This window comes from Lemur catta, chromosome 10 (assembly GCF_020740605.2).
Source record: "Lemur catta isolate mLemCat1 chromosome 10, mLemCat1.pri, whole genome shotgun sequence".
Lineage (NCBI taxonomy): Eukaryota > Metazoa > Chordata > Mammalia > Primates > Lemuridae > Lemur > Lemur catta.
Genome location: NC_059137.1, coordinates 14,870,461 through 14,897,996, shown reverse-complemented (window position 1 = coordinate 14,897,996; position 27,536 = coordinate 14,870,461). Strand labels below are relative to the sequence as shown.

General features: G+C 39.1%; 1 protein-coding gene across 7 annotated transcripts in view; it reads left to right on the top strand.

Moving 5' to 3' along the window:
* CNTRL (centriolin) overlaps nucleotides 1-27,536 on the top strand; it is an 84,361-nt gene extending 56,825 nt beyond the window's left edge. For 3 of the 7 annotated variants that reach the window (XM_045563041.1, XM_045563038.1, XM_045563040.1), the window contains exons 24-44: nucleotides 852-1,165; nucleotides 2,793-3,001; nucleotides 5,323-5,515; nucleotides 8,277-8,407; nucleotides 8,544-8,684; nucleotides 8,786-8,912; nucleotides 9,896-10,060; nucleotides 10,815-10,974; nucleotides 12,046-12,161; nucleotides 12,245-12,462; nucleotides 15,136-15,293; nucleotides 16,460-16,533; nucleotides 18,037-18,225; nucleotides 18,664-18,889; nucleotides 20,209-20,414; nucleotides 21,442-21,582; nucleotides 23,389-23,655; nucleotides 23,823-23,885; nucleotides 25,130-25,327; nucleotides 26,508-26,586; nucleotides 27,168-27,536. In XM_045563041.1, the coding sequence (XP_045418997.1) occupies nucleotides 852-1,165; nucleotides 2,793-3,001; nucleotides 5,323-5,515; nucleotides 8,277-8,407; nucleotides 8,544-8,684; nucleotides 8,786-8,912; nucleotides 9,896-10,060; nucleotides 10,815-10,974; nucleotides 12,046-12,161; nucleotides 12,245-12,462; nucleotides 15,136-15,293; nucleotides 16,460-16,533; nucleotides 18,037-18,225; nucleotides 18,664-18,889; nucleotides 20,209-20,414; nucleotides 21,442-21,582; nucleotides 23,389-23,655; nucleotides 23,823-23,885; nucleotides 25,130-25,327; nucleotides 26,508-26,558 (3,347 nt within the window). In that variant the 3' untranslated portion in view covers nucleotides 26,559-26,586; nucleotides 27,168-27,536. Of the gene's footprint in view, nucleotides 1-851; nucleotides 1,166-2,792; nucleotides 3,002-5,322; nucleotides 5,516-8,276; nucleotides 8,408-8,543; nucleotides 8,685-8,785; nucleotides 8,913-9,895; nucleotides 10,061-10,814; nucleotides 10,975-12,045; nucleotides 12,162-12,244; nucleotides 12,463-15,135; nucleotides 15,294-16,459; nucleotides 16,534-18,036; nucleotides 18,226-18,663; nucleotides 18,890-20,208; nucleotides 20,415-21,441; nucleotides 21,583-23,388; nucleotides 23,656-23,822; nucleotides 23,886-25,129; nucleotides 25,328-26,507; nucleotides 26,587-27,167 lie in introns of those variants that run through there. The other 4 variants (XM_045563042.1, XM_045563044.1, XM_045563043.1 and 1 more) reach the window with 3 other exon arrangements.

Below are 27,536 nucleotides of genomic sequence, written 5' to 3'. Positions count from 1 at the left end.
AATGTTTTAAACTCTATGTCTGGAATGTCCTCCTTCCTCTCCCAAACTGATTCCTACTCATCCTTCAATAAGACGTAGATCCTCAAACAATACTCCTTTATGGAGCCTTCCTGCACTGTGCATTGCCCAGGCTGACTGAGCAGCTTTTTAGCCTTTTCTAGAGCATGGTGCCTTGTATCTTTGCATCATGGCATTAATCTCACCCTGCTAAAATGAAGTGTTGTAGGTCTGTCTTCCAAAGCTCTGGGGGGAAAGAGTCCAACCTGGGTAAATCCCAGCTTTTTCGTTTAGTAGCTGTGTGATCCTAGGCAAATTGTTTAGCTGCTCTGAGACTATTAATCTGTAAAATGGGAATACTACCTTCTGAGGATTTGTTCATTCAGGAACTATTTATTGAGCGCTGTGTGCTAGATTCTTTGTCATCAGTGATCAGCAAACATGTTTTCTGCGTTTGGGAGAGATAAGTAAGCAAGCCATCACATTAGAGAGTGTTATATGTCATGACAGCAATAAGCACTGAGTGCTGTGAGATCTCACACACAGCACATCTCTGTTGTCTTTTATGTAGCGTGAAGCAGGCACTCAAATGGTTGCTGAATAAATTAATAACGAAACAAACCAACAGGTAGACATAAGAAAAACTCAAGTATCAGCCACTGAAAATACTTTGAATCCATATTTTGATACGCTTTTCAAAACTACTTTTGACCTTTTTTTACAGAGTTTTATTCTCACATCTCTAGTATCTTGGCTTAAATGCTGCTGTTCTCTAATAAACTTATTTACCTAGTAAACCGGGGCGGGGGGGTGGGGGGGGCGGGTAAAACACTCTTCTGTTTATTTCGTTGAAGATGCAGACAGTGGAGGAGATAGCCAAGAAGAGAGTGAGCTGGATGACCAAGAGGAACCCCCATTCGTGCCTCCTCCTGGATCCATGATGTATACTGTGCTCCCTGATGGTTCTCCTGTACCCCAGGGCATGGCCCTGTACGCACCGCCTCCTCCCCTGCCCAACAATAGCCGACCTCTCACCCCTGGCACTGTTGTTTATGGCCCACCTCCTGCTGGGGCCCCCCTCGTATATGGACCTCCACCCCCCAACTTCTCTGTCCCCCTCATCCCTATGGGTGTGCTGCATTGCAACGTCCCAGAACATCATAACTTAGTAAGTGGAAAGATATACAATCCTCTGTCCACACTCCTTCCATGGGTGACTGATAAGATTATATACTTAATGAGAAGACATATTTATGACTAGATTATATACCAAAAGTGTGTTTGTAAGGCTAATGTCTAGAACTGTGCAAGCATTCTCTTATTAAAATAACTACTAAGCTGGGTGCAGTAGTGTGCACCTGTAATCCCAGCTACTCGGGAAGCTAGGGCAGGAGGATCGCTTGAGCCCAGGAATTAGAGGCCAGCCTGGGCAACATAGCAGGACCCCTGTCTCAAGAAGAAAAAAATACTGCGAACAGGAGGTAGGGTCACAGCCCAGTTCACCAACCTGGCTTAGCCACTGTATAACAGAAATGCTTTCAGTCTTGAAATTAACCATTTTTACCCAGTTTATATATTTTTCAATTGACAAGTGCTATATTAATGTGTATATATAGATATATTCACAAACTAATGCCTATACTTGTACCTATATGTGTATTATGAACACACATATGTGCACATATGCACACATATGACCAGCAAACAGAAAGGTTTTCGGGACTATCTCTGGGTGGTAGGATTTATTGATTATTACTTGTTTTCATATTTCAGGTTGTACATACAATTTTGTATTCTGTTTTTCCCACTTACTGTTATAAGCATTTCCCCGAGGTTTTACAAATGTTTTTAAATAGTATTTTAATGACTGCCCAACATTTCTATATTTGTGGGTACTACAAGCTCACTGTGTGTAAATTCTTGCTGTATTTCATATTCTTTTCTTAGGCTTGATTCTAAGAAATTATTACTTCCTAATCATTAAATTAATTCCTAACTTTTTGGTTCCAAAAAAATAAAATGCGACCCAATCTCCTCTTTCAAACTCAGAACAGTTGGGACCTTTGTTTTTTTCTTCCCCTCTCAGCAGATTAAGGGGAAGATAAAGGACTAGGACACCTGGGTATCAAGTCACCAGTCCCATTTTAATAAGTCAGACTAGATTCAGAGGGTCTGCGTGCATTTACATGCTTACCAGTGGTAGTCACTCACATTCTCTTGCAGTTTTTCCATGCATATTGTAATTTTTTCTGTTCAGCATTTAGTGACAATCTCTTAAAGTGGTGGTTTTACTCTTCCAAAGTACCCAACTTCTTATACGGTTTCCCAGGTGTTCACATGTCATTTCTTCAGCCTAGATCTTTCCCCTTTCATTCATTCTTCAAAACCTAGGCAAAATACCTCTTCCTCTGAGCACTCTTCTCAGACAACTCCTGTCCCATGTGTCCAGAGGAGGGAGACACTTGTGTCTGTCTCTTCTGCTAGATGCTGAACTCTTTGGAGACAGATGTTGTCCATAGGAGGCTTGGTGAATGTTTCTCAACCATAATTAGACTGATGGAAAAGTTAAAAATTCAAGTTAAAAATTCTATCAATCCATTAATTTCATCTATGACATTGAAAAAACGGGCTTCACTTAATTTTTTTTTCATACTAAAGTCTTAGACTCTACCACCATTTTTAACATCATATTAATAGATACCACTTTAACCACAGTTAATGTCAGCTTTTGTCAGGAAAGATGGGAAGGAAGCATCCTGTGATGTTTCAGTACTGTATTTTTTTCCTTTGTTTAGGAGAATGAAGTTTCTAGATTAGAAGACATAACACAGCATTTAAAATCAAAGAGACAGGAAGAACAGTGGAGGAGAGCATCCAAGCGGCAGTCTGAGAAAGAAATGGAAAAACTGCATCATGATATCGATGGTCTTTTGCAAGAGAAGAAAGACTTGGAGCATGAAGTAGAAGAATTACACAGAACTATCCAGAAACGTCAACAGCAAAAGTAATTATTAGTAGCCATTATATTTTTATAATTCAGATGAATATGGTGTTAGTTCATTAAGATAACCTAAATCAACACTATCTAATGGAACTTTCAATGATGCTGGAAATGTTCTAGATCTGTACTGTCCAAAACAGTAACCACTGGCCACATGTGGCCATTGAGCACTTAAAATGTGGCTAATGGAACTGAGGAACAGATTTTAATTTAATTTTGATTAATGTAATAACCACATGGTAAGTACCATCTTAGACAGTGAAGGTCTAAGTTCTCTTGGCCGATAATCCAAATCAACTCTTCTATGGTCTCTCGTGGGGAATGGCAGAACCATTCCTCCTGCCTAGTAACTCTAGCTAAAAACATGGCAGGTGTTCTCAACTCCTCCCTTTCCCTCACTCCCCCAGGCATCCGTTTGGTCTCCAAGTTCTGCTGACTCTATATCCAAAGAACTCAAACTAGTCCCTTTCTGTCATCTTCACTGCTCTGATCTTTAATCAGTCTCATCTTAGGCCATTATAATAGCTTCCACACTGGCCTTCCATGTCTTGTCTCTTTCTCTCCACTCTGTCCTTGACACACTGTACATCTGATTTGCTACTCTCTTATGCGACTCTCACTCCATCAGAATATACACCTCCCTCCACAGTCTGAACCCTGCCTGTTTTTTTTATCCTTCTTGCCCACACACAATGTTTGGGCTGGGCCACTTAGTTTCCCGTGGCTTCCCAAGCAGCATATTTTCTCCTGCCTCAACACCTTTATACGTGGTATCCTTTCTCTGAAATGCTTTTCCTACCCCTCTGCCTAACTCCAACCTGTCTTTCCAAACAAAAGCCAGGGATTCTCTCTTACACTCAGGCACTCACAATTCAGGGTTGGCAATCTTGATCGTAGCACTGTTCACAATGTTGTGAGGAGCCTAGGAGCTTCTTGAGGTCAGCAGCTGGGCTTCATCTCTGTGTCCTGGTGCCTGGCATAGGGTCAGTTAGTGAATGCAACATCTGTTGGTTGAGTCAGTTGTGTAAAAGCCTATGTTTTGCAGTAGTCCGTGACATATGACACTTCTCTAGTTTTTGTCATTAAGTCATACTGGCCCAGGCCCCTGGGAGGGAGGGGGTCCTGTGGAGCACATGGAGTAAGACATGGTCTCTGCCATCTAGGAGCAGACACGTGACTAATAGACCTGATGGGAGGAGGCAAAGGCCACACCTACAAGGGTGGACCTAGATGTTTGAGGATTGGGGGGATGATTGTATCTATTGGTTTTGTGGGTATATATGTTGGGGGGAGTTTTTTTATTTTGAGGGTTTTGGGGGGAGATGATAGGGCAGTAGGATAGCTACTTCTTTTCCTAGTTGTAAAAGTATAATAAATGATTAGTCTAGGAAATTTGGATAACACAAAAACATTCAAAGAAAGTAAAAAGTCATCTGTATGCCTTCATTTAAAGAGAAAGAATCTGTTAATATGTTGAATTTATTTTCATATTTTTCTCTCCTGCAGTCACTGATAGTCCCATTTTCAAGTAATTTTGTCTTGTTAGCCTGGAGATGTTGAATCATATGTCATGCTTCATGCTTTGTGATTTGTCAAATGTCACCATAGTTTTACTCTATCAGAATGAAATAAATTACAAAATTGTGTAGTCTTCCGGGTGGCCTATGAATTGGGCCTGGAAGAATAGCTTTGAGGGAATGGATGATTATTGTGGTAGTGGTTTGTTTTATGTTTCTATCTCAGAAGAATAGAATTATCAACATTTCTTGGCCAGGTGCTGACAACACACTAATCTTTGTTGTTAGATTTAAAAAGATAGTCTGGGTGTGGTGGCTCACGCTTGTAATCCCAGCACTTTGGGAGGCTCTTGAGGCCAGGAGTTTGAGATCAGCCTGGGCAACATAGCAAGACCTACCAAATAAATAAATAAATAAAGTAGCTGACTGTCTTGGCATGTACCTGTAATCCCAGCTACTCAGGAGGCTGAGGCAGGAAGATTGCTTGACCCCAGGAATTCAAGGTTACAGTGAGCTATGATTGGGCCACTGTACTCACCAGCCTCAATTGCAGAGCAAGACCCTGTCTCTAACAACAACAACAAAGAAGGCAATTCCATCATACATTTTACATATTATGCATTTATTGTCACTAGTATTCCATGTTTAATAAAAAGGTAAATATAAACCTTGAGCATAATCCAGTGTAGCTGCCTCTCTTGTCCCTGCTTATATAAAATTAGAAAATCATTGTGCATCTTTTTATTAGTTAGCCTACAAGTGTCTACATTTAAAATATTTTAATATGTATGTATATGATTTTTTTAGGGACTTCATTGATGGAAATATTGAGAGTCTTGTGACTGAACTAGAAATAGAAAAATCACTCAAACACCATGAAGATATTGTAGATGAAATTGAGTGCATTGAGAAGACCCTTCTGAAACGTCGCTCAGAGCTTAGGGAAGCTGACCGACTCCTGGCAGAGGCCGAGAGTGAACTTGCATACACAAAAGAGAAGGTATGTCCTGGTGTGGTTTTGGGTATGAGCTCAGTGTGAGTGAGACAGCTTACTGTCTCTGTGAAGGATTAGAAAGAGAACAAGTGAGAAGAGCACAGTCGTCTAAGTCCAACAGCTGGGTTCCAGGTTAGAGTCCACTAGTTAGGGACTCTTAAGTGACTTGTGAGAATTTGGGCAAGTCACTTAAGTCCCTGACCTTTGCTCTCCTCATCTAATAAATTCAGGCTAAGAATATGTAGGCTGTTCAGTATGAATTAAATGAAATAGCATACTTAAAATTCCTGAAGTTATTTAGTTCCAGCCTACCCCACTTCCTTATCCTGTGTGTGTCTTTTTTTTATTATTTGATTTCTGATATCTATGTTTTTTAAATAGGTCAATCTTTATATTCCTATTAAGCTACAGTGGACTTCACAAGCCTTACGTTTTTCTCCAAGTTGATAATGACATAAAATTTTTTGTATCACTACAATACAGAGGGAAGTTGGGGAGGAAAAGGAGCTAGCTTTTATTGAACTCTTCCCTTCTATGGACATGTCAGCCATTTTATAAATTCATTGAACCTTCCTAGCAACCCGGTAAGACGGTGTTACCATTAGCTCAGAGGCTGGTAACTGGCCCAGAGTCACACAGCTGAAGTTCTGCCTCACCAAGAGCTCTTTTAATTAGATGAGAATTCCAGGATGAAAAATGTTCCTTACCCACATGGAACACCTCAGGAACTATCATTTTTATATTGTTATTTCAATGTGAATCTGTTTAAATTAATAGAAATCTATTACCCAGGACCTGAAATGAATGATTTATTAAAGAAATTTGTAATGGATTTAATAAGAATGGGAAAAGTTCTCATCTCTTCAGATGAGCAGTTCTAGAAAGTTGTCACGTTAGATTACTGTGAGAGAAAATAGGTGTGAGCAGAACTAGAGAAAAAATTATCACTGGTATATGAAAGAAAATTGATGACACTGGTAGTAGGCAGAGGTAGTAAGTGAACCAAGATAAGCTCTTTTCCCTTCATCTTCCCAAAATGACTCAGGGAGGCAGCTTGGTACAAAGGAGTAGGAGAGAGGAAGTAGCTGTGTTTTTTAAGGAATGTGCCAGACATGTTAAAACCTGACATAAAAGGACACAAAAAACTACTTCGAAACATGGCGTTCTGGAGTGTGTAATGAGTTTTGTCCAATGCTTTGCTGATAAAACTGACAGAAACCAGCTATCTGACATGGAAAGAAGTATAGTGAAACATCTAGCTCTTTGGGAGCTTGCTGACCCTTTTGTATTCACATGGGATATTTAATAGACAAATTTAACGTACAGACTCCTCAACTGTGGTATAGAGCACAGGCAGAGCTTGTTTTTTTGGCTGAAGGTGAGTCACTGCTCAACCAAGTGCAAAACCAAACTCTATTTTTGGAACTTTTGATGACATTGTTTTAACCCTTTTATGTTAGGCAGAAAAAGAAACCAAGCTGATAGTGTTTTTACCAGATCTTATATGGGAAGATTTTTATTTTTATTTATTCATTTTTTTTGAGAGGGAAGATTTTTAAATACTTGGAAAGTAGTTAATATTTGTGTTTCTCAGCCATAATTAAATCATTATCAGATTAATAAGTTTTTACTAAACTTGATAATATCTAGAATACAGTAAGAATCTCTATGTAGGTTAAATGACTTCATTGCCACTTAATTGGGTAGATGGTTTTATATTTAAAAAATCATATAATAACATTATGGATTGTTTTGAAATAAAAAGATCATCTACAGTCTCACCACCTTCAAATGAGTTTATTTTTGCATAGCCTTTCTGTCTGTGTTGGTGCAGATATAGTTTTACACAGTTGCTCTCACAGTGTTTATGCCATTTTAAATTTACTTTTCTCAGCCAATATAATATTATTAACATTCCTTGCTACATTGTCATCTTACCACTTTATTTTTATTTTTATTTTTGAGATAGGCTCTCACTCTGTCACCCAGACTAGAGTGCAGTAGTGTCATTGTAGCTCACTGCAACTTCAACCTCCTGGGCTCAAGGGATCCTCCTGTCTCAGCCTCCCAAGTATCTGGAACTACAGGCACATGCCACGGCGCCTGGCTAATTTTTCTATTTTTAGTAAAGACAGAGTCTCACTCTTTTATTTTTTTCTGAAGTCTTTGTTGTTGTTGTTGTTGTTGCTGTAGTTTGTGAGAGTCTTGCTCTGTCACCCTGAGTAGAGTGCAGTGGTGTGAGCCTAGCTCACAGCAACCTCAAACTCCTGGGCTCAAGCGATCCTCCTGCCTCAATGTTCCCAGTAGCTGGGACTACACTCGCACACCACCACATCTGGCTGATTTTTCTATTTTTAGTAGAGACGTGATCTCACTCTTGCTCAGGTTTATCTTGAACTCCTGAGCTCAAGCTATCCTCTGGCCTAGGCCTTCCAAAGTCCTAGGATTACAGGCATGAGCCACTGTGCCTGGCCTCGTCTTACCATTTAGACACTCTACAGTATTCCATGGTGTTACTGCATTATTACTTACTTAATCTACTATTTCTCAAGTTTTATATTATTTCACTATACGATGAGCATTTTCATGTAGTACTTCTTCGCTTCTGAATTATTTTCTGATAATTAAAAAGTCAAAGTTAATGGACTTTTTTTTATGACTTTCTATATCATCTTGCTGTTTTCCAAGAGTTTTATCAGTTTACACTGCCAGTAGCTGCAAGTGGGTATTGTAACTGTATTGCTTTTAATGACAGTTTCTTTTCTAGACAAAAAATGCTGTTGAAAAGTTCACTGATGCCAAGAGAAGTTTATTGCAAACTGAGTCAGATGCTGAGGAATTAGAAAAGAGAGCTCAGGAAACTGCTGTTAACCTTGTCAAAGCTGATCAACAGCTAAGGTAGGTGGAATCCCTAAGCCATTGATGCATGCAGTGAGATGAATGAAATGTTTTCGTCTAAGAGAATAATTGGTTTATGATAAATAACGCATGTTATGTCTGAGGGCCTTTGGAGGAATAAAGGAATGTGTTTTAGATTGCTCCAGGCTGATGCAAAGGATTTGGAGCAGCACAAAATCAAGCAAGAAGAAATCTTGAAAGAAATAAACAAAGTTGTAGCAGCAAAAGACTCAGACTTCCAGTGTTTAAACAAGAAGAAGAAAAAACTGACGGAAGAGTAAGTAAGGCTTCTGCAGGGCTGCAAGGGGCTTGTGCTGGAAGACAGCTCTGGGGTCAGTCTCCCTTAGGATCTGCTCTAGTGCTGCTGGTGCTTTGTAGGCTTCAGAAACTGCAAAAAGACATCGAGACGGCAGAACGCAATGAGGATGACCACCTGCAGGTCCTAAAAGAATCTGAGACCCTGCTTCAGGCCAAGAGAGCTGAGCTGGAAAAGCTGAAAAGCCAGGTATGGCAATAGATGCCTTGAAAAAACAATTCAAACTGTATTAAACCTGTGTATGTTTTATAACTATAAAAGTAATACATATTTGATTACAGAAAAGATTAGAAAATACAAATGAAGTATAAAGAATAAATTAGGCTATACATATGATGGTTAAATGTCTAAACTAAATTTGAATCCCAGCTCAATACAATATATTATTGAGTGAAAGAAGTGAGTCTCACAACATGGAATACTCTATGAGATCATTTTTGTTAAATGTGTTTATGAACACTTATATTTGTATTTTTATTCAATACAAAAGTAGTCATCTGATAAGGGGAGATTATGAGTACTTTCTATCTTCTTCCTTTTCCATGTCTATATTGCCTGCTTTTTTTGTAAACAAATATATATTGCCCTTAAAATTGTAAGTAATTTTTAAATTTAAAAAATGAATAAATTTTTAAAATCTCTTCCATCACCAAGGCTGTCAAAATGGAATGAGGTATAGATAGGAAAGTTCTTTGAAAACCATAACCTATGCTTGAAGGTGCAGACTTGGGGAGGTGGGGGGGAGGGGATGGAGGTATGACTACATGATGAGTGCCAGGCACACTGTCTGGAGAATGAGAATGGACGCGCTTGGGACTCTGACTCGGGGGGATGGGCGGGACATGGACAATGTATATGACCTGAACTTATGTACCCCCATGATGAGCTGAAATAAAAAAAAAAAAAGAAAACCATAACCTGAGGGATAATCATTATTATCATATTGTTGTTCTCACTGTGATTTGAGTGATTTTAAGTGTGTGAGCTCAAGGTCTTTATTAGGCATTTCATGTTTGCACCCCCAGCCTGGCCTTCCTGATTTTGGGGGCTCAGATATTAGCTCCTGATTTCTACACAAAACCTTTAGCTGGACTAAATCATCTCCAAGTTAGCACTGAAGGCTGTATGTGGCCTGTGTAAAACTTTATACTCTTCCGTTTTCTTTAATATAGGTGACAAATCAGCAGCAGGAGATGGCTGCCTTGGATAGGCAGTTAGGGCATAAAAAGGAGGAGCTTCATCTACTCCACGAAAGCTTGGTCCAGGCAAAAGCTGACCTCCAGGAAGCTCTGAGACTGGGAGAAACTGAAGTAGCTGAGAAGTGCAATCACATTAGGGTATGTTTTTCAGTAGGTTTTCTTGAGAGTCCTAGGACAATGCTATAGATTTTCTTTGAGGTATTTTCATGGTTCTCAAAAATGAAGATATAAATTCGTGAAGTCGTGCTGCCTCTGTAATATCAGTTTGGTGTTGTGTTGTAGATCCAGGCTGTGGCTGTCAAATGTAGTTTCCCCCATGCTGTTTTCTGGGTATGGCCAAGGTTCTGCCTCTGTGCCTTTCTCATACTACTTCATCACCAGGAATTCCCTTTCTCCCCTATCACTAGCCAGATCCCACCCGTTTCTCACGGCACAGCTTCATGACACTGTCTCTGAAACTTACCTGACTTTTCCCTTCACCCTGGAAGAAGGAGTTTCTCTTTCTTCTAAGTTTTGTAATATCGATCTGCTTGTTTCCCAGGGCATCCTTACCCTTTTGTGATCGTGTTTATGTTCCCTGCTTTACCTCTCCACAAGGTACTAAGCCCCTCAATAGTAGGAGCCGTGTCTCAATCAGCCTTTTTGCTCTGCAGCACATTGCTTTGCACATAGTAATGTCGCATAGACATTTAGATGAAGATAATGTTACTCTCTTACTTCTATTATATAGAGATATTAGTGTAAAATATAGTGCTGTTCTTGATATAAAAAGCAAAAATGAACTTGTTTCCAAATTAGAATTTATATGAAATGAGACAATTAATAATAGAACTTATGTTAAAGTAATTTCCATTTATAATCACAGGAGGGGGGGACTTTTTTTTTAACACAGGAAGTAAAATCTCTTCTGGAAGAACTGAGTATTCAGAAAGGAGAACTGAATGTCCAAACTAGTGAAAAAAAAACTCAACTTGCCCTTATAAAGCAGGAAATTGAAAAAGAGGAAGAAAATCTTCAGGTAGTTTTAGGGCAAATGTCTAAACATAAAACTGGTAAGTTTAAAGAAAAACAGTCATATAAAGTTTGAGGTTGGAAATGTCTATATTCCAGGTCACAGAAAAATTACAAATGGCCAAATAAGCTTCTTTTAAAGTTTAAGCTTGGTACTAATAAGCAAAGAAAAACAGATTATAAAAGGAACAGGATATTATTTTCTGCCATCTGAATTGGTAAAGTTTATTTAAAAGCAAAATAATCATCTTTATTGATACCCAGAGTGTGCTGAAAGAGGAACACTTACAGGTTGTCAATTGAAGTATTCGCAGTGTTTCAGAATTCTTAAAATTCACACCTGTTGAACCAGTGAGCCCATCCATCCATCCAGAGAAGGCAGACATTTATGCAGATTGCAAACAATATTTATAATGACAAAATTTGGAGATAAATGATCAATTTAAAAGCCATATTTTTAACATTTAATGACATGTAAATATTTTCATGAGAAGAATGAAAAAAATAGATAAAAATGAATATGAAATATAGTCCCAGTTAATTTTAAAATGTTTGTATGTGTGTATGTGTGTGCTCCTGGAAGGAAATACATCAAAATGCTATTGTAGTAGTGATCATCTTTGGATGATAGGATGATAATGGGTTTTTCTTTTTTTCTGTTACGCTTTTTTTTTTTTGTATTTTCCAGATTTTCTACAGTGAGCAAATATTTTTATAATCATAAAAAAGTTAATATTTAAATATCTATATTTCAAAGGGCAAAAGACTTATATAAATCTCAGTCTATATTTTAAAGTTTTTCCTATTTATTTTGGTAAAATTTTATTTATATAAAATTCTCTTAGTTCATTCTTTTTTGTGGAGTTAAATGCTTTTAAAACCAGATCTTTGTTAAATGTTCTTGTTAAAATGTTTTTAACAAATTAAATAGTGTTTAGCAATACCTTCAGAGAAGTTTTTCCATTAAAAACATAATTAGGACCATTAATTCAACTCAACAAAATTTTTTTTATTATCTTGTATCACTCAATAGCATTATTTTCTGTTTCATTTTGTAAATGTTTCCAAGTGCATTTAATAGCATTGGACTATGATTTGTTTCGGTCTGTTAGAACTAAAGAATATTCTGGACATGTTGCAACTTGAAAACAATGAGCTACAAGGTTTGAAGCTACAACATGACAAAAAAATGTCTGAGTTAGAGAAGACTCAGGTTGAAGTGCTAGAGGTAATGAACAAAACCATTGTACCCTTAGCAAACTGCATTCTTTCTCATTTAGGATGTTTGAGTCCTCTTTTATCTGATTTTAGGAGAAACTGGAGTTAGAGAATTTGCAGCAGACAGCCCAGCGACAGAAAGGGGAAATAGAATGGCAGAAGCAGCTTCTTGAGAGGGAAAAACGAGAAATAGAGCGAATGACTTCTGAGTCCCGAGCATTACAATCTTGTGTTGAGTGTTTGAACAAAGAAAAAGAAGATCTCCAGGAGAAATGTGACATTTGGGAAAAGAAGGTGGCACAAACCAAAAGGTGGGAACAAGAACAAATAACTTTACAGGGTCACTTCTTGAAGTCCAAAGCATTATAAACACACTATTAAAAAAATTGGAAGATTTGGATTCTAAGTAGTTTCAGAAGAAGAAAAAATTGGAAGATAGAGATAAGGAAAAAATACACCACAAACTTGGTATAATACAATTCACCAATAGCATTTTTGGTGAATTTCCTTCTAGTGTTTTTTCCCCAAAAGCATTTTTTAAAATAATCTGTAGTTTTTTTGTGTGTGATTTTTTTTTTTGTTTTTTTGTTTTTGTTTTTTTGATACAGGGTCTTGCTCTGTGGCCTGGGCTATAGTGCAGTGGTGTGATCATAGCTCACTGCAACCTCAAACCACTGGGCTCAATCGATCCTCCTGGCTTAGCCTCATGAGTAGCTAGGACTATAGGCACTGTTGTAGCTTTTTAAGTAAAATAATACATGCTGGAAATAATTGGAGAGATATACCTTGTTCATGGATAGGAAGATAATATTGTTAAGATTTAGTACTCCTCAAATTGATCTAGAGATTCAAAACAATTACAGTCAAAATCCCAATAGGCTTCTTTTGTGGAAATTAACAAGCTTATTCTAAAATTCATATGGAAATACAAAGGATCTAGAATAGAATTTACATAATTTTTTAGATACGACACCAAAACAATTTTGGAAAAGTAGAACAAAAGTTTAGAACTAATACTTCCCCTGACTGCAAGACTTTGTACAAAGCTGTACTAATCAAAACACCATAGTATTGATATAATAGGAGACACATAGATCAATGGAACAGAATAGAAAGTTCAGAAATAAATTCATATATTTGTGGAGCACTGACTTTGACAAAGATAAAAAGGCTTTTTTTCCCATATAGAAAAGATGGTCTTTTGAAAAAATGTTGCTGAAACAATTGGATATCCAGAACCAAGAAAATGAACTTCAATCCATACTTCGCACCACATATAAAAATTAACTTAAAATGGGCCATAAACATAAATGTAAAACCCAAATATAAAACTTCTAGAAGGTAGAAGTAGGTAAATGGTAGAAAACCTTTGTGGCTGGGCGCGGTGGCTCACGCCTATAATCCCAACACTCTGGGAGGCCGAGGCGGGTGGATCACTTGAGGTCAGGAGTTCGAGCCCAGCCTGAGCAAGAGCGAGACCCCATCTCTACTAAAAATAGAAAGAAATTATCTGGCCAACTAAAATTATATATAGAAAAAAAACTAGCCGGGCATGGTGGCACGTGCCTGTAGTCCCAGCTACTCGGGAGGCTGAGGCAGTAGGATTGCTCAAGCCCAGGAGTTTGAGGTTGCTGTGAGCTAGGCTGACGCCACAGCACTCATTCTAGCCTGGGCAACAAAGCGAGACTCTGTCTCCAAAAAAATAAATAAATAAATAAATAAAAATAATAAAAAAAAAAGAAAACCTTTGTGACCTTGGGATAGGGAAAAATTTATTAGATATGACACCAAAAACGTGATCCATAAAAGAATAAATTGATAAAATTAGACTTTATCAAAATTTAAAATGTCTGCTCCTCAAAAGACACTGTTAAGGTAATGAAAAGACATGTCACAGGTTGGGAGAAAAACCTTTGCAACCATGTATCTGATAAAATACTTGTATCTAAAATATATAAAAAACTCTCAAAACTCAATAATAAAAAAAAATTTTTTTTTAAATGTGCAAAAGATTTGAACAGACATTTTAGAAGATATATGGATGGTAAATAAGCACCTGAAAAGATGCTCAGCATCATTAATGCTTAGGGAAATGCAAATTAAAACCACAGTGAGATATCACTACATACCTATTAGAATGACGATACCAAATGTTAATGAGGAACTTTCATACATGATTGATGGAAATGTAAAATGGTATGACTCTCATTGCGTTTCAATGCCTCCCCCCAAAAAAGAAAAGAAAATGGTATGACTACTTTAGAAAACAGTTTGGCAGTTACTTAAAAATCAAACATACACCTACCAGAAGACCTAGACATTCCACACCTAGGTATTTACTAAAGAGAAATGAAATCATACTTTCCACACAGAGTGTTCACTGCAGCTTTATTTGTAATAGCCAAAAACTAGAAATGACCCAAATGTCCATCATCTGGTAAGGAGATAAATTGTAGTATATCCATACTGTAGAATACTGCTCAGCAATAAAAAGGAAATGAAGTATTGATACGCACAGCAACAGGGATGGATCTCAAAGTAATCATGCTGGTGAAAGAAGCCAGACAAAAACAAGTCCACACTGTATGGCTCCTTTTATGTACTAGAATACATGCTCACGCACTTCTGTTAGGTGGACAAATCCTGTTGTACATACAATTGTTTTCTGCTTTTTAACTTTTCACTGGTTAGCAATCCATTTTTATTTCTCCAATGTTTGGCATTCTGAATGTTATCCATGTTTTTATCCATGATTTTTATAAAATTTAATTTAGCGAATCACTTTTTTAAAAAAAAATTTTCTATTTAGAAAGCTCATAATAAGATTTGTTTTGAAAATAAATTATCTTAAGTTTTGTGAAGATTTATAATCATTCAGACTTTCCATAACTGTACATTGTGAAAGGGTAACACTATTCTTCATTCATCTCATGTGTGCTTGAATATTTTATATTTGATTGTCTGAATTATTCTCTATGTGGTAGGGTTTTAGCAGCAACAGAAGAAAATAGCAAAATGGAGCAATCAAACTTAGAAAAGTTGGAATTGAATGTCAGAAAACTGCAGCAGGAACTTGACCAACTAAACAGAGACAAGCTGTCACTGCATAATGACATATTAGCAATGCAGCAGCAGCTACAAGGTATGAGGCAGCAGAACTGTAAAAATGTGATTTCTTTCCCCTTTGTTAGATTTTTTGTTTGATTTTTCTTATTACAGAAGTAGTTCATGCTAATGGGCATGGGGTTTCTTTCTAAAATTATATTGTGGTAATGGTTGCACAACTCTGTGAATATACTTTTTAGTATGTTTGGTGTATTTATACTTTTTAGCCTTTGAATTATACACTTTAAATAAGATATACATATGTGAATTTTATCTCAATAAAGCTGTTTTTGAAAAAACCTAATTCATGTTCCTTAGAGAATAATTTAAAAATGTAGCAAAAAGATGAAATAAAAATTGCTATTGACCTCACTCCTCAGAGATAAGTCCCATTTAACAGTTTGAATACCCTTCCAGATTGTTCCTAAGGGTATGTGTGAGGTTTGAAAAATGAAAACAAAGATACAAATAATGAAGTTTTTTCTATTAATAAATATTTATAAATATTCATGATAACTTATTTAGGAGAAATTGCTAACTAATTATAGCTAATTGAGGAAAAAAAGAATATATATATATATACACTTAGTATTTACTATGTCCTAGGCATGATGCATTTTCTCATTTAATCCTCATTTTTCATTTTTATGAGATAGAAATTTTCATTTTTTCATTTTTATGAGATAATAATTTTCATTTTTTCATAATTTTCATTTTTATGAGATAGAAACTATTATTTTACCCATTTACAGATAAGGAAACTGAAGCTGTTTTCTTGTGACTGCTTAAGTGAGAAGTGAGTTGCTCAAGGGCACACAGCTAGTAATTGACAAACACAGTATAGATATAAAATTTATTCCCAGATTGTCTTCCTGAAAGGTTGTGCTCAATTACATTTCTACCAGCGATGTAGAAGGTACCTCTTATTAAACCATGCACCTTACCAACGTTAAATAATATTTGTAAATATTTTTATGGTAGGTTTTGAACATGAAAATTTTTGAAAACCTGAGCTCCAAGCCCAAATCTGGGTTGTGCATATAACTCTTATCTTTTGGCCTTTAATAAGATAATGTGGCATAGTCAAACATGTAACAGAAATTAGCTTCAGGTAACTTCTACTCTACTTTTTTGGGAGGCTGATGGGAATCTGTAAAAAAATATATATGTATTTCTTATTTTATGAAAATTTTATTTCTGTAGAAAAACGAGAAGCAGTAAACTCACTACAGGATGAACTAGCTAATGTGCAAGACCATTTGAACCTAGCAAAACAGGTAAGGTTAACAAATGTAATCTTTTAGTACTATCTTGAAGGCATGCAGACAATTGGTTTAAATTAAAAAACCAAGTAGCCTAGTTCATTTTCATGACAACAGGTCCCATAAGGCCATTTGTATAACACAACCATCACATAAATAAAAATTTTAGTGCAGAGTAGTGGTTTTCTAATTTATTTTAGCCCTAGAACCCTTGATTCAAACAAAGTGTTACTCAAACCTAGTAAGTAGGGTGGTGGCTAGACCAGAGCCCAACAGCAGTCCTTCATCAGCCCCTCTGTGGGCATCAGGGACAAGACGGACCATCTCTAATCCATGGCATAGTTGAGGCTTCTGAAGGCTGGGCTTAGATTTGATCACTCACTGGGCTGCAGAGTAACCACCAGATCTGGGCCTCCATCTTGTCGGGTGTTGAACAGAGCAGATCCTTCACCCTTGTACTTCTGATGATATTCCTGAAGGTAATTCCATGTTGTCCTATGAGAATGGTGCTATAATTTGAATTTCAAAGAACCTCAGGCAAGGTCTGGGCCTCACTTTCCACTATGTAAATGAGTTGGATTAGATATCTAAATTCTCTTCTACCTCTAGGATTCTGTGTTTCAAAGATGAATAAAACCTAAAATACTCTATCTTTTAAAAATCTTACACAGATTCTTATGAATATTTTCTGTGTTGGAAACATGGTTAACCTTTTCAGGCTGGGTGCAGTGGCTCACACCTATAATCCTAGCACTCTGGGAGGCTGAGGTGGGAGGATTGCTTGAGGTCAGGAGTTCGAGACCAGCCTGAGCAAGAGTGAGATCCCATCTCTACTGAAAATAGAAAGAAATTATCTGGACAGCTAAAAATATATATAGAAAAAAAGTTAGCCGGGCATAATAGCACATGCCTGTAGTCCCAGCTACTCGGGAGGCTAAGGCAGAAGTATTGCTTGAGCCCAGGAGTTTGAGGTTGCTGTGAGCTAGGCTGATGCCACGGCACTCTAGCCCAGGCGACAGAGCGAGACTCTGTCTCAAAAATAAATAAATAAATAAAAACCTTTTCAAAAATCCTTAATTTGGGTTTCTTAAAGAAGTATTTATTGTTTTCTGAGTTTTTGAACCTGTATAAATATTTCAAATAGTAACAAAACCATGACTTTAGATTCATTTTTCAACAAGAATTAAGCCTTATTCACAATTTTTCTTATTCTTTTGAACAGTCCTGTGAGGTTGGTGATCTTTATTCTCACCTCAGTGATAAGGGAGCTAAAGCTCAGAGGAACTGAGTCTCTCGCTGAGATTTTGACATCTTTTATCACCTTATTTTTGACGTACATTAAGGAGGAAAGCTAATTAAATTAGTTCTGAATACCTTTCTATAAGTTTGTTGAGGTAATAAAAGATATGGAACTTCTATGCTTCTCATTTTGTCAGACTGAATAGATACTGGAGTGGCACTGGCCTCCTTAGTAAAGATGGCTTTGTTAGTAGTTCTCATTTGTTCTTTCACCCACAGGACCTGCTTCGCACCACCGAGCACCAGGGTGTACTGCTTCGGGAGCAGACTCAGCTCCAGGATGACATCAGCGAATGTGTGAAGAGGATCAAAAACTGTGAGAAAGAAGGAGAGACAAAACAACAACATCTCCAAGTGCTTCAGAATGAAATCGAAGAAAACAAACTCAAACTAGTCCAACAAGAAATGGTACTACACATTGGAGATTTTATATAAAAGGAAGCATTTTCTTGCTCATGTGAACATTTCCCCCCTGGCAGAAAGCTGCTGAGAAATATCCGCCATGGGACTATGTGTCACGTAACTGCCCTGTGTAGCCAAGGGTGGCTTTTATACCCACCACGTGCCTCTCTTGGGATTAATACTCATGGACCTCTCAAATCATAGAACACTGGTCCTATAAAGAATCTTAATGGCCACGTGCCATTTGCTGCTTGAATCCCCTCCTCACTGTTGGCCAGCTAGTTTCCCAGTCCCTGCTTGATCACCTTTGTAAAGGAACTGTCCCTTTGGGCTGTTTCCTACTTTCTACTGAACTGGAATCTGTCTCGTGTCCATGTAGGTGTCCTCATCTGGGAAACTGAGTCTTTGCTATTTTATGACTGACTAAGGTTATTCTCTATTAAGATGTTTCAGAGACTCCAGAGAGAGAGAGAAAGTGAAGAAAAAAAATTAGAAGCCAGTAAAGTGACCCTGAAGGAGCAGCAACACCAGCTGGAAAAGGAAATAACAGACCAGAAAAGCAACTTGGACCAGGTGCTCGCAAAGGTGCAGGCGGCTGAAAATCATGTCAGGACTCTTCAGGAAGAGGAGAGGCGGGGCGAGAGCCTAGAGAAGACACTGTCCCAGACCAGTATGTGTTCCGGAATGGCTTGCTGGGGGAGAGGGGTGTGTGTGGCCCTGCCGGTTGTCTTGTAATGTGTGTAAGGGAGACCCAGGCCCCAGCGAGAGCTTGAGAAGGAGGCAGGAGAAGCAAAGCAGAAAGCATGAGAGCCCTGTGCAAGATGAAGAAACAGGTTCAGAGAGACAGAATTTGTATCTTTATGGAGAAGACATTTGATCCTGAGGCTGATTAGCAAGTCATTGTACTCTGCCATCTTGCCTCCTTTGAGAATGCTGTCTCAAGAAAGCATAACATTAAGGCAAAGAACTGCCAAAAATACTCTAAAGCATATTAATTATGAGCTTTGGGAATATTGATCCATTTCTTCTCAACCAGTCAAAAAAACAATATTAACAATTCTTCGGTCCAGATTTGACATAGTGAATGGTACAGGTCTTTGCCTTTGGGCCCGTGTATCCTCTCTTGAACCATATATAAATGGAATTGACATGGGAATCCAGGGTAATGACTGTTCTTACATCAGTAAATGGTTTTTCTCTTTCTTGGGCTGCAGGGTTTAATAATGCTCAGAAAATGTTGTGAACTTGGGGATCTGAAAGGGTTATTATTACTTTTCCCCTGGGAAATCTTGATATATCCAGACCTGATCAATTCATTCTTAAAATGAAACTAAACAAATTTTGACCAACAAGTTTTGACCATACCAGAGGTCTTGAAAAGTAAAATCTGGGCAAGGTACTACTCTAAATAGGGTGATAAGAAAAATCTCTTTTAAATATCACTTTTACTTATAAGCATTCTTTGTTGAGTACTCACTATGTACCAAGTGTTTGCATACATGATTACAATTGGACATCAGGAACTGTGTTCCTCATCTATAAAATGGGGCTAACGGCAGTGTGGGAATCAGCTCCAAATCCTGTACTCTTTCTACCCCACTGGCCCCTATGAAGGAGTGGTACTAGTATGTCTCCCTTTATTAAAATCAAGGTTTGTGAAAAAACATTTCAGTTCCGTGTTCCGTGCACCTCAGGATTGGTGCTGGGTTTACTCTTGTTGGTATCTAAGACTTGGAAGGGAAGATAGTAGCTGTCGGTCACTTTGGGATCAGGCTCTCCAGGAACCAATTACTTCAAGAGGCACCCGTATCTGGGCCTTTTTCTGGGCCTGTGATGTGGGTCAGGGTAGGCTTGTAAGAATTGGGAATGGAAGAAAGCACCTGTGTAGGTGGCATGTCACCATTATGCAATCTGCCGCAAGGCAAGGAAAGCTCTACCCACAGGTGGCCCAGGGCCTTTGGCTAAGTATGCCTAAAATGCTCATTTCAGAACAGCAGCTTTCAGAAAGGGAGCAGCAATTAATGGCAAAGTCAAGTGAGCTGCTGGCTCTCCAGAAAGAGGCAGACTCTATGAGGGCAGACTTCAGCCTCCTGCGGAACCAGTTCCTGACGGAAAGAAAGAAAGCTGAGAAGCAGGTGGCCAGCCTGAAGGAAGCACTTAAGATCCAGCGGAGCCAGCTGGAGCAAAACCTTCTTGTGAGTACCTGCTGCCTTGGCAGTTTGTGAGGAAACGATAAATTTAAATGTTTGAACTGCAGCATCATTTAAATGTAGAGAAAATAAACTACCCCATCAACCCAGCCCCTAACCCAGCTACGGTTACTATTGTATTTATGTGTCATTTGTTCTTGAAACTGACGGTAAGTTTTTCCTGAGACTGGGCTGCAGCCGGGAGGAGCTCTTTCTGCCTGGCTGGCTGGGGAGACTGTCAGGGGGACAGTGTCGGCACAAAGTAGACGGCACGTTCTGCTAGTGAGCCGCTGCTGACACCTGCACTGGCAGGGGAGGAGGGGTGTTGGAGAGGGCGTCTGTAGACATTTTGACACAGCTGCAGTTAATATTTAACACATTTTTCACATCCTGCCCTTTTTGGCCATTAGCTTTAATTAACCGTTATCCTAAAACCAGGAGACTAAATCTACCATACCTTCATCCCTGAAATAAATTTGGGAGGGGATACTCAGTTCAGAACAATTTATGGTGGGTGGAGGCAGGTGCACAGCAACGGGACTGTCATGGGAATGGATTTTTCCAACACCCTCTGGAGGAATTCATGAGCCCTATTGTGTGAAAGGAACTTTTAAACCATGTGTGTTTCCCAAAGGAAATAGCAATAGGCAACTAGTGATAGGTAAGATGATTGTAAAGATAGAATATAGATGTCTAAAATTTAATTCTCTCAGTAACCCAGTGATGATGGGTGTTATTGTTCCCATTTTACAGACAATTAATGGAGGCTCAGAAAGGGAAAGTAACTTATTATCAAAGGTAGTGCTGCAGATCGGGATTCACACTTTGGGCTAACAGACTATGACACGTATGTACTCCCAGCTATACTGTATCTGCCCAGTAAAGGGAGGTAGAATTATATTATCTCCACTGTACAGCTAGAGAAGCTGAGGCCCAGATGGGGAATGAAGTTACAGAGCTGGTGAGTGTGTAAGCAAGCTACCCACACTGCCCCATGTTGGATCACAGAGTCATTTTCCTGCTCTTGTGCTAGGAGCAAAAACAGGAGAACAGCTGCATGCAAAAGGAAATGGCAACCATCGAACTGGTAGCCCAGGACAACCACGAACGGGCCAGGCGCCTGATGGAGGAGCTCAACCAGATGCAGCATGAGTACGCAGAGCTCAAAAAGCAGGTGCGCACCCAGGAAGCCAGCTGCCAGCCTGGGACAGAGAGCCCCCTCAGAGCTCTCACCACCCTCAGGGCTCAGGCGGATTGTATTGATTTTTAATATCTCTTTTAAGAGGAGCATTTCTTTATGGAAATTGTGAAAAGCTGATTATAAGAGGGTTCTTTATATCAAATCTATTTTTTTCAATCTTAAAATTTAGAAATGCACCTCCACAAGAAGAAAGTATTTGTTAAAAATATACTTTCAAAATTCTCTTAAGTTTAACAAGCTTTTTATGTTAATTTTTCAAAGAAAAGAAGTTATTCTTCAGCATAATATTTTATCATGTCCCAAAGAACTATATTGAAATGTAAGATTTTATGCCATAAACAAGTTTACGGGAGCCAATCCCCCAATCCACCCCCTAAGCAAGAAAAGACAGTCCAGGGGAAACGTTTGACAGACCAGGTGGAGAGCATGAGACCAGTGCATGCTTGAACTATTGGAGTCTCCAATCCCAGACTCCCCTGGTGTCCTCTAGCCTGGGCCATCCCTCAACTCCTAGTCCAGCTGCTATAGCCACTCACTCAGCCCTGCTATACTGTGTCCTTTGTGCCCCTTCCAGTTTCATATGTGCTTCCAACCCCCCGCCTCCCCCAGCCCACATTCCCTTTGGTTCAAGAAGAGATAACTTTTAAAAAAATTATTTAAAGGCCACAGCCCTGAGTGATTTTAGATGCCTCTGCAAACTTGGTATGGCAATTAGCAGTAGATACGAATCTAATATCTTCACTAAGCTCTTTATGGGTGCAGCCATGTAGGATAGTCTCTCTCAAGTATCAAAAACAATCTGTAGGCCAGGCACGGTGGCTCACGCCTGTAATCCTAACACTCTGGGAGGCCGAGGCGGGTGGATCGCTTGAGGTCAGGAGTTCGAGACCAGCCTGAGCAAGAGCGAGACCCTGTCTCTACTAAAAAATAGAAACAAATTATCTGGCCAACTAAAAATACACATAGAAAAAATTAGCCGGGCATGGTGGCACATGCTTGTAGTCCCAGCTACTCGGGAGGCTGAGGCAGTAGGATTGCTTAAGCCCAGGAGATTGAGGTTGCTGTGAGTGAGGCTGACGCCAGGGCACTCTAGCCTGGGCAACAGAGCGAGACTCTGTCTCAAAAAAACAAACAAACAAACAAACAAAAAACAATCTGTAACACTTTAGGAAACCTCTAAACTGCCCAAATCACCAGATTCTTCACCTGTGAAATGGAAAAACATTTGTTCATTTCTAAAGCCCTTTCCAGCATTAACATTTATAATTCAGATCACTCATGATTTATTTTAATAAATGGCATTTTTCTTATTTGGGATTTCATTATTGTAGTTGCCAATTGGGTACCACTAAGGTGTTTCATGTAAATTCTCACTTAGTTCTCACATTTCTGAGCAGAAGGTATTTATTTCCATGTATAAATGAGGTAACGGAGGAACAGAAGTTAGCTAAATTGCCCTAAGTCATACTGGTAATGTTTACTGGAAGTGAGACTGGGATCCAGCTCTGTCTAACTCCAAAGAGGTTGACTTCTGTAGAGTAATTCACCTTCAAGGTACCTTATGCACATGCATTTCTAAATGGAAGTTGCTGCAATCAAAATTGTTTACTTGGTACCTTATAGATTTCTGAGTATTTGAAAAAGCCCAAGTTTTTACAGTTCTAGTAATCATAGTAGTTGCTGTTTGTAGGTCTTTAAATACCTGGCACATTAAACACCTCAGTTCCAAGTAAGTCCCAAATTTTACACAGTGGTATTTGACTCTGACTCACTCTTTAGATGGCAAACCAAAAAGATTTGGAGAGAAGACAAATGGAAATCAGTGACGCAATGAGGACACTTAAATCTGAGGTGAAAGATGAAATCAGAACCAGCCTGAAGAATCTCAACCAGTTTCTTCCAGAACTACCAGCAGATATGGAAGCTATTTGGGAAAGAAACGAAAACCTAGAAGGAGAGTTGGAAAGCTTGAAAGAGAACCTTCCATTCACCATGAATGAGACAACTTTTGAAGAAAAACTGAGCTTTCCCCAAGTTCACATAATGGTAAGAGGTTGTCCTGCTAGTCTCTGGGCCTCTTAGGATAGCCCACTTCCCCCAGTTAAGCTGAGAAACAGATTGGGGAGTGTGCGGTAGGGGGAGGGAAATGCTGGTTGACTCCCCGTCGTGGTATTTGGTGACTCATTAGTGTCTCCCTTTTCCCTCTGAAACAGGATGGACACAGGCATGGAGAAGCACTCCGGGAAGAACTGCGTCACCGTGAAGATCGACTCAAGGTTGCCCTTTAAAACAAACAAACAAAAAAACAGTATGAGATACTTGGCACATTGGGGAGAGCAGGGGAAATTCTTACCTTTGTGTGCTGCTCTCACATTTACACTGCCACAGCACTCCTGGCAATGCCATGGCTTAAACGACTGAAGCTCAGAGAACTTGGCGTCACAGTCAGTAAATGGCAGTCAGTGTTTAAATCCACGAATTCTGGTGTTAAGTCCAGTGTTCTTTAACCTGTGTGATGCTGCTTTACCTCAGCTAACTGACAGAACCTAAGTATTTGGGACAGGACATAGAGACACAATGATAAACTATAAGGACATCACAGGCCAGTGGTTGGGGGAAGGATTGGGAATACTGGAAAAGCAGGCGGAGCCGTCAGATTGTCTGATAAAGAATCATTTGGCTTAGAACATAGTAAGTTTGAAGGCCCTATGAGATATCCAGGGAAGGATATCTATCTGTAGGCAGCTGAAAATGGGAGTCTAGGATTGCGTGATCAGTGTGGGCCTAAAGATTTGTGAGGTAAGGGTACAGATGGGAGGACACATCTTTGGGGAATGGCTGAGAGGGTGCAGCACTGCAGTATTGAGTGGAGCCCTGTGACATCCAAGGATAGTGTCCAACCACATGTGGCTATTGACATTTTAATTATAATTAAATCAAGTTTAAAATTCAGTTTTTCAGTTGCCACCTTTCAGGTGTGTTCAGTAGCCACATGTGTCTAGTGGTGACCATATTGACAGCCAGAAACAGAACATTCCTGTCACTGCAGAAGGTTCTGTTGGATGGCGCTGCTATGGACTTTAAGAGAATCATTTCAAGATTACAGCAGTGGGGAAAGCCAAAAAGTAGTCTAGGATGAGGATTAAATCCATAGGGAGGAGGCAGTGAAGATATCAAGCATAAGTTAATCTTCTAAGTCTTGGCAGATAAGGAAGAAGGAGATGAGGCAATAATTGAATGGGGAGGCAGGGGATGCAGAAGCCCTAAGTGCTGTCAGCAGTGGAGAGAACGGGCCGAATAAAAGGCCCAGTTAATGACAGCACAGAATGGTCAAGTTCACACACACTGAGAGTATCCATCTGGCACCTCCTATAATTTTTTTTAAAGGCAAGCATTTCCAGCAGCCTTTCCTACTTTATGTTCGATTTGCCTATCAAATGTTAAGTGTGAGGAAGCTGAGTAACAGTTCTGGTATGTTTCTCCTGTGTAAAACCCTAAACTTTATCATAACCCTTTTCAGGCCCAGCTTCGACACTGTATGTCCAAGCAAGCAGAAGTATTAAGTAAAGGAAAGCGGCAGACAGAGGGCACGTTACACAGTTTGAGGAGACAAGTGGATGCTTTAGGGGAATTGGTTACCAGCACCTCTGTGGATTCGACATTGTCACCCAGTCTGGATTCTTCCCTTGCGGAGGACTCTCAACTTGGACAAAATCGGGTAAGGGGAAGCTCTTAACAAAGGGTTTACTATATTACATGGAAAGTATCGAAAGCTTTAGGGTGCATAATCTAGAGGATATTCAGAAGGACATAAATATGCCACCTTCAACTCTCTGGAAAACTTGTCTCAGCAAAGACTTTTTTGTGGTCCCTGGGAAAACTGGAAGGTACTGGTTGGTAGATGGAGAAAGAGGATAAGCTGATGGCTTAGGAGATAGACTAGAACTGGAGATCGGATGACCTGACAGGGGTGTAGTTAATTCTACTACGAATGTCCTCCACTTCTGGATTTCCTTATTTTCTACTCAGTCAATAGAAAGAGCTTAGACCTGTGAGGTCAATTTGAGTCCACTTTGTCTCCCTGTATCTTGTAACTTGCAGACCTCTTATCCTAGGGTCTATAAAAACTTTGAATTTCACAAAGGTTTTCTATGTGAGACTTAATAAGGTTAATAATCATTTAGAAGGAACATGAAATATACTCATGGAACTGGTAACAGTATACAGCTGTCAGAGACACATAATAGCTTCCACTTTTGAGTGCTGTATACACATACTAAACTTTATATATATATTATCTCATTTAATCTTTACATTCTGGGAGGTAGGAATTATCCCTTAACATAGATAAGGAAATTGTGTAAAATGATAAATGACTTGGTCAAGGATGTATCAAAAGACAAAAGCAGGATTTAGGGACTAATCTGTCTTTACCACAGAGCAGTATAATGGTGGAACCTTCAAGGACAGTTGCTTCTTCAGTATGCCCAAGGTGGGCAAGTGACTTGCCTAGGTCACATAGCTAATCGGCAGAGCCAAGATTTGAACATGATTACCGTAACACCCAAGTCAGGTAACAGCCAAAATCATCATGGGCCTCAGGGCAGGGTTTAAGAAGAGAGGCACTGGGCATTGAGTAATAGGCAGGCTTTGGAAGTAAGATAGCCCAGAGAGTGCCTATGGGTTTAGGAGTCAGTTCAATTCAATTATCAACTCAATTATCAATTCAATTACCAGAATTCAGGTGCTTTAAAGGCAAGGCACAATGGGTGGGGGTGAGATTGTTAGATTTAGAAGTCTGGGGTTGTAATCCAGACCTATGGAGGATAAAAGCCTGAACTAAATTGGATTTAGGGGGCTGGATTCTGAGCCTAACATTTTATCTCCCTTCTATTCAGAGCTCCTTCCTACGGGTTCTACAGAGCCCGCCAGATGGTTACCGACACTGATGCCACTTCCCAGATTCCTGCTCACAGGGTATGTGTTACAAAGCGATCTTTTAACTAGCATTTTCAACTGGAAGATCTTCAATTCTAGCAGTCTTAAGAAAAATAAACTTCTAACTTGTCATAATTTTGTACAGTGGTTTACCGTAAAACATTTTTCCCAAGAGATATTTAAATTACCTGATAGCCTCAGGCCATCACTAAATTCTGTTAATTTATTTAAGACTATTTCTAGGCTGGGCGTGGTGGCTCACGCCTGTAATCCTAGCACTCTGGGAGGCTGAGGTGGGTGGTGGATCGTTTGAGCTCAGGAGTTCGAGACCAGCCTGAACAAGAGCGAGACCCCATCTCTACTAAAAATAGATAGCTGGACAATAAAAATATATAGAAAAAATTAGCCAGGCATGGTGGCGCACACCTGTGGTCCCAGCTACTCGGGAGGCTGAGGCAGGATTGCTTGAGCCCAGGAGTTTCAGGTTGCTGTGAGCTAGGCTGACACCACGGCACTCTAGCCCAGGCAACAGAGTGAGACTCTATCTCCAAAAAAAAAAAAAGAATATTTCTATTGTTGCAAGAATTTAATTCATCCTTTCTATTTCTGTCTTGCTGTAGGAACGTGGCTCAGCCAGATGAAGAGTACTGTATTGTGTAAATATATGAGAGAATACCTTCTCCACTACCTCACTAACTTGACAATTGGAAGGCAGCTTGGTTTTTTTGCTGAAACTCCACTGTAGTTTATTTTGCTTGTAATATTAATGCCAAGGTTTTTGTAAATCACTTGTACATGTGGGAATAGTTGTGTACAATTTAAACCAGGGTCCTAGGTGGCCAAGATATATTTTTTTTTAATCTTTGGACTGTTTTTATAAAACCAATGCTGATTTTAACTGCATTATTTGTTATCTATAAACTGGCAAATCTCATGACAAAAAACGTACTTAAGCTCCTCTTCATTTATATAGTGTCAAGAGTTATTTT